This window comes from Papaver somniferum, chromosome 3 (genome assembly GCF_003573695.1).
Source record: "Papaver somniferum cultivar HN1 chromosome 3, ASM357369v1, whole genome shotgun sequence".
Classification (NCBI taxonomy): Eukaryota; Viridiplantae; Streptophyta; class Magnoliopsida; order Ranunculales; family Papaveraceae; genus Papaver; species Papaver somniferum.
In genome coordinates, this window is record NC_039360.1 from 159478457 (window position 1) to 159490056 (window position 11600).

General features: G+C 36.3%; 2 protein-coding genes across 2 annotated transcripts; one reads left to right on the top strand and one right to left on the bottom strand.

Annotated features, from left to right (window-relative positions):
- Nucleotides 1–5082: 5082 nt before the first annotated feature.
- LOC113357790 (pentatricopeptide repeat-containing protein At1g62930, chloroplastic-like) lies at nt 5083–7604 on the bottom strand. The gene has a single exon (XM_026601246.1). It carries the CDS (start codon nt 7512–7514, stop codon nt 5721–5723), a length of 1794 nt encoding a protein of 597 aa, XP_026457031.1. The 5' UTR covers nt 7515–7604; the 3' UTR covers nt 5083–5720.
- Nucleotides 7605–8469: 865 nt separating this feature from the next.
- Nucleotides 8470–9519, top strand: LOC113360198. The gene has a single exon (XM_026603734.1). The coding sequence runs from the start codon at nt 8470–8472 to the stop codon at nt 9517–9519; it is 1050 nt and encodes a 349-aa protein (XP_026459519.1).
- Nucleotides 9520–11600: the final 2081 nt, after the last annotated feature.

The window sequence follows — 11600 nt, forward strand, 5'->3', positions numbered from 1 at the left end:
CGTTCATGTCGTGTCGGAGTTGTATATGGCAAATTAATTGTAATGGTGGGTTCCGTAAGTAATAAAAGTGATGACGAAGAAGACTAAATTATACATCTATTTTGTCTATTAATGACATGAATTTATTTAAATAACATTTTAACGTGAATATCTATGATGAAGCGGCAGTGTTATTTGGTTTTCTAATTTCCACCTCCCTATTTTTTTCCTACAATCTAAATCCCATATTAGAGGAATGGTAAACTCCATCTAAATCTGAATGCGGATCTCGATATAAATGTGAGGCTTAGATTATTGGGAGGTGAATAGGGAGGTGGAGAACAGAAAACCGAATAGCATTAAGCATAAATAAGAATATCCTCTGTGAACGCCAACAATTATATAAGTTATTTATTCGGTATGACCATTGTAAGTTGTCCACGGTTGGGTGCTATTAATCGTCTGTCGTGTATCATGTGCGGCCAAAGTTGTGACCCTTTAACACGTCTCCGTGGTTTAGGAAGAAAAATAGTCGAATTTGTGCATATTTACTAAAACCACACGTGAAATACCACCGCCGCACGGCCGCCTATGTGTAGAGTGTTATGATTAGAACGGGGCCAGTCATCGCTCATTAGCAAGAAACACCACCTCATAGAACTTGGAAGATATCAACTCTTTTAGATGTGAATGAGAAATTGTGAAGACGACTTGTAAGTGGCAGAGTGGCCTTGCTGCCACGCTCCATTTAGATTCAGCCCCATATCCGACCGATTTGTCCCTAAAAGAGAAAAAAAAAAGGGAGAAATTGTGAATGAAAAAACGGAATCTGGTAGCCATTTACCCATTACCTGGTGAAACTAGATCCCACAACTTGCATAGCGTGTTCTGACATGTCAAGGTGATATATGGTAGTCTTATTCAAACAAACCGCAGTGAGCCATGAGCATGCATCTTTCGATCTTTGGATTTGATATATAAAGATGTCCATAGGTAAACGTCAAATCTAACAGTTTAGAAGTGCATGTTTCAATGCGATTTTAAAATGGCTGCAAGATATTATACGCTAATGGCACGTACTTTAAGTTATACCTCCATGCTCCGTCACTCTCTGATTAAAGTTCGGGAGCAGGGAGCTTATTTGACAACTCGGAATTGTTAGTTTAATTCGGCTTCTCCATAATCAAAAGTCATTCTCATACATCATAAACGAAATTTCTTTCCACACAGGATCCATAGCTAAATGGAGAATGGGGAAAATATCGTTTGGTCTTTTTTTAGGTGGGCCCATATCTGTTTGGTCCTTTGGTCAAACGCCTTTATTGTTTGGTCCATAATTATTTAAAAATATTAAACTGACAAAAAACCCTTCCGTGTTAATTTTTATTTATTTTCTTTTAGCAGTTCATTCCAGAAATGAAGTCCATACAGAAGCCTAAAAAAAACAGACTTCATTCCAGAAATGAAGTCCATATCACAACCTAAATAAATAGACTTCATTCCAGAAATGAACTCCATACAAAAACCTAAAAAAAACGGACTTCATTCCAGAAATGAACTCCATACAAAAACCTAAAAAAACAGAGTTTATTCCAGAAATTAGGTCCATATAACAACCTAAATAAACAAACTTCATTCCGGAAATGAACTCCATATAAAAACCTAAAAAAACAGAGTTCATTCGAGAAATGAAGTCCATATAAAAACAGAGTTCATTTATGGAATGAACTCCATATAAAAGCAGAGTTCATTTCTGGAATGAACTGCATCATCATCATCATCTTCGTCATCTTCTACAACAGCATCAACATCTTCGTCTTCAAAAACACCACCGTCTTCATCATTAACGGCAGTAGCAGTAGCAGATCTTTATCTTCTTCATCATCATCATCAAAATCAAGATTAACACCACCGTCTTCATCGTCAATAACAGCAACAACAACATATCTTCATCTTCTTCATCATCTTCATCGTCAATAACAGCAGAAAAAAGAAATCAAGATTAACACCATCGTCTTCATCTTCTTCATCATCATCATCAAAATCAAGATTAACACCATCATCTTCATCGTCAACAGCAGCAGCAACAACATATCTTCATCTTCTTCATCATCTTCATCTTCAACAACAGCAAAAAAAAGAAAGAAAACCCTAAAAATATCGTATTTAACGGTACCAACATCATCGTATCCATCGTCTACAACTACCGATCTAAATATCTAAATCGATTTTCACCTTCATCACCATCGTTTACAGCAGCAGGAAGAAAAATAGAAGAAAAAAAATGGAGACGCCATTAACAGGAGGAAAAAGAAGAAGAAAGAAAAAGAGAGAGAGATTAGATCTGGAAAGATAAGAGAGAAAGTAAATCTGAGAATGATTTAATCTCTCTTACTTTTTAACTATATATATGGTCCTTATCCAAAAGGGTATTTCTACCACTACAAGTTGACATTTACATCATCCATGATATCATTCTAGGACCAAACCATAATTTTGAGGACCAAATTATAATTTATATTACCAAATAGGACCAAACGAACAATTGACTAGATTCACTGGACTAGACTTTCTTAGTATATTATTTGTAGGACCAATTAGTATTTCGTTGATGGGATTTGTCATGGTCACGGCTGACAGACAGCGAGGAAATATAGCGAGTGTAACTGTTCAATACCGGTTGAGAGACGCAAGGCAATAATACTATAAATAAAAAATTCATGGGATCCGAGTGCGATATTGCAATATAATTAGGTTATACTCTTAGTCTGTCTCAAGTAGGTAGTAGTGACTAGTGAGTGCGGTTGATGATAACAAGTAGGGAATGGGATTGATTGATGCCTACATTTTTCTTTTAGTTTTGATCGACTGATGTTGCATTATAGAGAGATTAGAGATGCCAGGAGGGGGAGATGAAAGCTACATTTTGCGTTCAAGTTCGATCTTATATTCATATGGGATTTTTAATAAAGTGTCCATGTGGGGAATTGTATTTAAGAAAATGACACGTTTTTTTCATATTTAATTTAATGTCCATGGATTGATCTTATCCGTCCCGTTTTTTTTTTGAGAAAACGGTAACAGACGTTACTGTGTATGTGGCAATAATTCAGGATTAGGAAAAGACATTGAAGCCCCCATGTGACTAGGACCTGGTTAAACCGTGTTAAATGACCAACACACTATCTAGTTGAATCATAGGGTTCTAAACTCGTTCACATAATGAATGGTTAATGCCGCCCACACTTTGGTGGGTGTCCAAGATCGCAGACATGCTCTATTTCTTCTCCAGCGCCGATACCTTCTCCGGTCTAGAAGTAACCGGTGGAAATTCAATTAAGGTTTGCATCTATTGAAAATCGTAAATTATTAATCCATTCAAAATTACAACTACCCAATTTTAATTATTAACAAAAAAAGATTGAAAGTACAGTTCTTCAATTAAATAAAATAGAATTAAGTAAGAAAAGTGAAGAAAATGGAATCACTAGTAAAACTTTTGAACACATAGATTATCTCTTGCTCCATATCCAACTGCTTCCAATGCCTAAATCATCAACCTCACTAGTTATTACTTCCTCTGATATCATCAACCTCTGATATTACTTATACCACTATTTCATTATCACAGTAGGCCTAGACCACCATTTAAAATCAAACTCCTCTTAATTCAAAAACAGATTCAAACAAACAATTGTTAAAACCTACCACACAATCAATTGAACCCAAAAGTGAAAACGCAAAATTTCAGTACTGTAGTTCCTCAATCACCTTAATTAAAATTCAAAATTTTAGAAAAGTTTCTACCCTAGCATCAAATTCATCACTACTATCCAAAATTTCTACCGATTAACCACGTTAATTGTATCAAGAAGAACCCATTTAACACCGTTACCTGTTCCACCATATTCATATCAACACCACCAGAAAAGTGATGTTCTTATCACGTCAATTCAGCCCCACTTCTCAACTTAAGTAGTATTTCCATTTTCCAGTAAACAATCACACCGGAGACTTAATAATGGTGAACCCATTGGGAATGGTATGACTTTGACCTCAGCCGGTCTCTCATATAAAATGTATTTTAGTGGAATTCCATCACTTCAAATGGGACTCGCTATTTTAAAAAAGGATCATCATTTCTCTTTTACAGTCTGGGTTCTCATGTAGCGGTTCGTTCAGAACTGCTGGAATTTTTTTTTGATCCATGGGCATGGCAGACAGACAGTGACAATGATGGAGTGTACTATGATTCATATTGGGAGTGCGGCATTTCAATTAAATTAGGTTAGTAAGTAGGTATAGTATACGTGGAGTTGATGATAACAAGCATGATAGTCAACTCATTAATTAACGAGTTATAGATACTCAATCATAGACAGATAGAGATTAACAAATAGATGACAAGGGGGAGATGATTTAGATGAAAGCTATGTTTTACGTCCAAATTCTATGCTACATTCATACTTCAACACCTAAGTTTTTTTTTAGTGTTTCTTGTTAGTTTGTGTGCATGAAAGTCATTACCTAAATTGATATTAGCGTTTGGAATGATTTGGTTGGTTGGTTGTTGCAGTTGCTGTTTAATTCTGTATGCATGATTTGTTGTTTATGTATTAATTGTCTGACGGTTTAGGGTGAATCCAAAAACACCTATCAAAACCACAGCATCAATCTTCTTATCAACAACACCAACTAGCAACACCAGCAACAAACAAAAACCTGACGTTCAGTTTTTGCTGCTGCTTATCATCCCAATGTCCAGCACCATATCATGTCAATTCATTCTTCTCTATCTTTTTCATGAAACCTGTTTTGAGGCATACATTTGTCTAAATTCGGCAGAAAAATTATCAGCCGAACCTAGGCAAAAACATATGTTATCGGCCGAACCTTGAATATGCCTCAAAATATGTTTCTTTTTCATCCCAACTACGATTATTTTATCCGAAAAAAAAAAAAGAAAAAATTAATGAAGCCTAGGCCATAAGTTTTTGTAAATTAGAGTTCATCTGTTCATCCTAGACAGTTATATTGAAGTGCTTCTGCTTCTTTAAAAACAGAAATTAATCGTCTAAATGAAAAGTTAAAAATAATCTACTCCATAAAAATCAACTTTTTTTGCCTTTAAAATACATTTTAAAAATCAAAAAGTTATTTCTGAAAGGTGTATCCAGATATCCTCATATACATTTTGCTTTTTAGGATGAATGAAAATACACTTGGTGAAAGATACAAACTACAAACGGAACAGCAAGGGACTCTGTCATACAAAAAGAGTGTCATAAGCATAACGGAACATCCTCCGACTTATCATTAGAGATTCTTTTGATAAGCATAACGGAACTCTGCAGTGACTCTTGCAATGGGGACACAGCAACTGTGGCTAACCAAACCCCCAATAAGTTCACAAAGAGAAAAGAAGAATTTATCCTGAATTTCAGAGATATCACCTCCACCCGTAGTGCGAGCTTTTCCACAGAAACCTCATGAAATTCCCTTACATCAATCTAATCTAGATTCCACAAGGAAGGAACTAATTATAGTGGCTTTGCCTGGTGAAAATTTCTTTCAACGCATTCCTTTGAGAAACTCTACTGCTCTTATAACATATTTTTCTTACAATAACCCTTAGTAATGCTATTATAGACAATGGTATCAGGCTGCAACCTTTGATTTCCATTTGGATGATGAACTTTTCGGCCTGAAACAAAAATCCGCTTCTTTCCATATGCAGCTGATCATAGTGTTAAGGCAGCAACTAATCCTTTGTTAGGAATTTCAAAAAATTGTTTCCTTACCTTGTCAGAATATCCAGCTTTGCACAACCCATTGATTAATATATTGCACATCGGTACATCAATTTCAATCCCCTTATCTTCCACGGAGCGTAACAATTCTATTGCCGCATCGACATGCCGATTCTTAAAAAGTCCATCCAGTGATGCAGTAACTATATCCGGAGATAAGCCATTAGACTGCATTACAGTTAACATTCTCTCTGCAGTTCTAACTTCTCTCGCCTGGCATAATCCATCTATCAGTGTAGTGTAAGTAACTTGGTTCGGTTTCAATCCTCTCTTTTGCATTTCCTTAGAGAGTTGAATGGCTTCATCCAACCTAGAACTCTTGCAGTATCCATGAATCATCACACCGAAGCTGTAAATGTTTTGTTCCAGGCCGTTTTCCACCATCGAGTCAAACAATCTCTGTGCCTCCTCTAGTTTACCTATTAAACACAGACCATTCATCATAGAATTATAGGTCATAACATTAGGTTCTTTTCCTGACCCAATCATCTCTTTAAATATCTCGTAAGCTTCTTCTACGTTACCAGTTTTACACAGAGAATCTATTAATATAGTAAAAGTAACTACCGTGCAAGCAATCCCACTCCCCTCCATTTTACCAAAATATCTGCTTGCTTCCTCCCACAACCCACGTCGGCAAAACCCATGTATCAGAGAATTGTAAGTATGTGCATCCGCAGAAACTCCTCGACTAGACATGCTATTGAATAATCTAACAGCCTCACTTAACCTGTCAGACTTGCATAGTCCGTTAATCAGAGTATTAAACACAACAGAATCCGGAACAATTCTCGAATCATCTACCATTTCAGAAAAGAGATTCAGAGCCTTATCAACTAATCCTCTTTTGCATAATCCATGAATTAGAGAATTATAAGTATGTGCATCTGCAGAAACTCCTCGACTAGACATGCTATCGAATAATCTAGCAGCCTCACTTAACCTGTCAGACTTGCATAGCCCGTCAATCAGAGTATTAAACACAACATTATCCGGAACAACTTGTACCATTTCAGAAAAGAGAGTCAGAGCCTCATCAACTGATCCTCTTTTGCATAAAGCATCCATAACCACACCATACAAATAAACATTCGCTTCGCAATTCCATTTCCCCATATTCCTCTGCAACCCAACTGCAACATCTAATTCACCAGATTTACAAAGCGCGGTAATTAACGCACCACACGCAGCTCCATTAGGTTGAACACCCAGTTCAACCATTTTATCGAACAGTTTATGTGCATCATAAATCTTCTCTTGCAAACACAGCCCTTTAATCAAACTACTAAATGCAATTACATCAGGATCATAACCCCTCTTAATAATCCCACCAAACAAACTAAACCCATAATCAATTTCCTTCAATTCGCAACAGCAATTTATCAAAATGTTCAATGTAACATTATCAGGTTCAATTCCAATATCATTCATCTTCTTATACATTGTGATTACATCCGAGTAACATCCAATTTTAGAAACTGAACTGAGTATATGATTGAATGCAATACTAGATGGAAGTGGAATCATCGAAATCATACTGTTAAAGTAATCCATAGCATTATCTATTTTCTCAATTTTTCCAGACTTACAGTGATTAATTACAACATTTTCGAAATGGGATGTTTTTAGAGATGATAATAAGGAATGGATATGATTATGCAGAGGGATAATAAGTGATGATGATGAAGGATGTTCGGGGATTACCTTTCTTAGGAGGAGAATCATTGTTTTTCAGCTCTGATTAACAGTTTTGCCCTAAATCGTGAAAAATGGGATTCCAATGAACTTGAATCGAACTTTTTACTTCTACTTTAATAGGCGAGCCGAGACTTACAGGGGTGTACTGGATCAGGATTTATATGGATAAAAACAGATGTTAATTTACTCGAATCTAGTGGATTTATAAGGTTTCTTAAAAGAATCTTATAGATTCTTATAAATATATAATTTTGGATTATATTGGACTGAGTTAAGATTAATTTAGATTTATAAAAAGTGAAGATCATTTTTTCCTTTCAAAAAAAAGCCTATCAATAAAATTGAGGAGATGGCTGTGGTGTGTGGGGCTAGTGGTGTGTGGTATTTGTGGTGGCAGCGGTGGTTGTTGGTGGTGGTGGTCGGTGACGATGATCGACAATGGTGGTGGAGCTAGTGTTGGTGGTGTGTGGTGGCGATGGTGGTGGTTAGTAGTGGTGGTGGTGGGTGGTCGATGGCGATGGTGGTGCTAGTGTTGGTTGGTGGTGTGTGGTAGTGGTGGGGAAAAAGACATAGTATGATGTGATAAAAAAAACAAAAAAAAATTGTCCACTACAATCCGTGTAACTCTTGTGGTTTGGGTTGAGATTATAATGAGATAATAATATGCATAATTTTCCTACAGATATCCATAACAATCCTGATATATCCTTCTCCTCAACTATCCTAAGACATCTTAAATGAATTGAATACCTCGGATATTTAAAGATTCCTGACATATCCTAATTGAATACCTCGGATATTTAATGAATCATGACATATCCTAATTGAATACCTAAGAGTTTTTAGGATTGTTAGATATCTATCTAAATCCTTATCCAATACACCCTGTTAATCTAAAAATGTGTCGTAGTAAGGGTTGTTCGGATTTTGGTGCATTTCCATGTAAAATGGTATCCATTAGCAACCATGTAAATTTTGGATTATGAAACTTTTAACACCGGAATGGACTTTGGTCACTTCAGTAATTTTAAAGAGCAAGTATGGGTTCATCAAATACTTTGGTCACTTCAGTATTTCGCATTTAGGAGTCCCTTATAAATGTCAGTTGTTTATGTGGAAGCTAGCTCATCAAATTCTTCCGATTCTTCATCGTCTGGATAAGCACTTGCACCTTCAGAATACTTCTTGTTATTTTTGTGATTCTCAGGTGGAAACGGCTACTCATCTTCTTCTGCAATGCCCCTTTGCAGCTGCTATATGGTCTCATTTTTTACCTCATTACTCTTCTATGATTACATCTCAGTATTCTGTGAATGATTGGTTGCAAGGATGGAGTGATCCAGACAGTACTTTTAACTTCAGAGATCGCCAAAAACTAAATCTTATTGTGGTTATTCTGTGGCATATTTGGAAGGCTCGTTGCACTCTAGCTTTTGAACACACTGCCCAATCCCCCCAATCTAGTATTCATAAAATTGTGGAGTTCTGCAGATTTCATCGCATTAGTTGGCAACTTACTTCGAATGTTCAGACTACTACCCTTGCAGTTCCGAATATTACTATGGCAGTTCGACAACAACCCCACCATGCTCAAATTTTTCCTACCTCTGATGATCATAATTACAACTTCCATATGAATGTTGATGCTTCCATTTTACCTAACTCTCATACTGCAGGTATTGCGTTTGTTCTTACCACTCCATTTGCCTCCTTTATGACAGCTTCCGCATCCCCAATCTGGGAAAGGAATATAATACATGGGGAAATGATCGCTTTACACACAACTCTGCAATGGTTATCCTCTCATCAGTTATCTAATGTCCTCATCAGGTCTGACTGTAAAAAACTAGTTGATGCTTTGTATGGTTCTATAAATAGTGTGTCGTGGATTGACAAGTCTCTCTTGTTAGCCTGTTGTGGTCTGTTAAATAATTTGTGTAATGTGTCTGTTCAGTATGTTGGTCGAGTGCAAAATAAAGCAGCTGATACGCTTGCTAAGTTTGCTAGATCTTATGTTAGTTCTATGCAATGACGGTATACTCCGCCTGCTGTTATCAAGTTCTTGTTTCGATAGTCCCTGTAAATCTCTCTGAATATGAATGCAAGTTGGTTTTTCAAAAAATAAAATAAAAAGTATGGGTTCATGATCGCAGGTTTTGGATCACATTGCAAATACTATGTTATATGAGACTTTAATAGTTGTAGATAGTCGTTTAATTGGAGGCCTGAAACACAATTAGAGGCCTCAGCCATTTTTTTCCCACCCTAAATATTTTAGGGGCGTAAAAATAATAAAATGAAAATACTATTTTACCCTTCACTAAGAATAAATCTTAAAATCATATTAACCCTTAATCCTAAGCCCCGATTCATCTAAGTTTCTAAACAAAGAAATCAGACTCCTTCCCTTCTCACTCTCTCCACTCTTTTTTTCTCCTCCATTAGCGACTCTAAGAAATAAGAAAAAATCACCCGAAAAATTTCAGATACGGTAAGAGGGTCGTCAACCCGACAAGCCTAAACCCTAACAATTTTTCATATGCATGTAGGGACATAAAAAATCGTTAGGGTATACGATGAGGAAGATAACGATCTTATTTCTGATTTTCATATTTTTTTACCCTATATTAGAGTCGTTATCATAATATAGAAACCTATGACGATCCTCTATGAATGACCCTTTTCTAAGTATCAACCATCCTCGGTGAAAAACAAACAGTCTCTCCGTCCTAAAAATTTCAGAGTCGTCTTGGTATAAACACACAAAATAACGACTCCTGACCCAAGTTACTAAAAATCTTCAGGGTGTATCATATTACCCTGACGATTTTCCATAACCTGGAAAAGTTGCAGGTTTGAGTCGTCATTTTTGGTGTCAATACATTGACGACTTTGTAGAGTCGTTAGGGTATACACCCTTCGACATTGACGACTCTTGGTCTGTGTTGTGACATATATCCAATTCATTAGAGAATTTAAGACAATTTTACCATATATAAGCACAATCATGTTTGTTATTTCAACCTTCACCAACATCATTTCCTCTATTTGAATCACTCATTTCTAAAAACCACAAGTTTTCCCCCAAGACTCTTCTTCTTCTTCTCCACACATAAAAACACAACTTCCCCCCCCCACCACCACCAATTTTAATTCTTAAATATGATTTTAACTTAAACGCACTAATCAGCGTAACTTAACTAATTATTAGCACTAATCCTTTAGGGGTAGTTAGACATTAAAATTTTGGGATAAGGGGTAACCAACATTAGGTTTTGATGACCTATTTTGTCTTGTAGTGGGAGGCCTCCAATTTTTTCTTGGGGCCCCCAATTAAACGACGGTTATTATAGGTAAAATGCAAATGACAATAGAGAAATTTTTTAAGTAATTGGATAAATTCTGATTGCTAATGGGGGAAAATTTTGGAAGTTTCAAGTAGAGTAAGAATCTAAGTTTATAAAAGGAGATACCAGGATTGACATAGTATTCAAATAAAATAAAATAATTTTGACCATTGGATTTCCAAATGGGTATACTCTTGCCAATATTAGTATCCCTTTATTAGGGATGGGTAACAGACAGACGGATGCAGATTAAGGACCACCCGTATCCAATCTGTCAAAGTTGCGGATTTTTCAAATCCAATCTTGTCCGGTCCAATCACCCGCGGATTTGATATCCGCGGATCAGCGAGTGATACGGGCCGGATACGGATGAACCGTGGATTTAGTGAATTGAAAAAAAAAAACAATGAAAACTGAACTTAGTTTGAATAATCAAAATCTTGTCATTTGTTGTATTTCGAGAGTGACAAATATTAATTATTAGTAACAACGTGCTTTATTACGCTTGGTTCCATCAGGCGGAGGTTGTGGGTATGGAAATTTATATACTCAAGGTTATGGGACTAACACAGCAGAATAAGTACTGCTTTGTTCAACAAAGGATCAACACGTGGAGCTTGTTATGAGATCAAATGTGTTGATATTCCAAATTATTTAAAAGGATCTATTACTGTCACAGCAACAAATTTCTGTCCACTAAGAAATGCTGGTGGCTGGTGTAACCCTCGTCAGCAACATTTTGATCTTGCTGAACATGTTTATATCA

Bases quoted from the DNA above. Each gene is read 5' to 3' on its own strand.
- LOC113357790 (XM_026601246.1), bottom strand. From the start codon at position 7,514: ATGATTCTCCTCCTAAGAAAGGTAATCCCCGAACATCCTTCATCATCA.
- LOC113360198 (XM_026603734.1), top strand. From the start codon at position 8,470: ATGAAACTTTTAACACCGGAATGGACTTTGGTCACTTCAGTAATTTTA.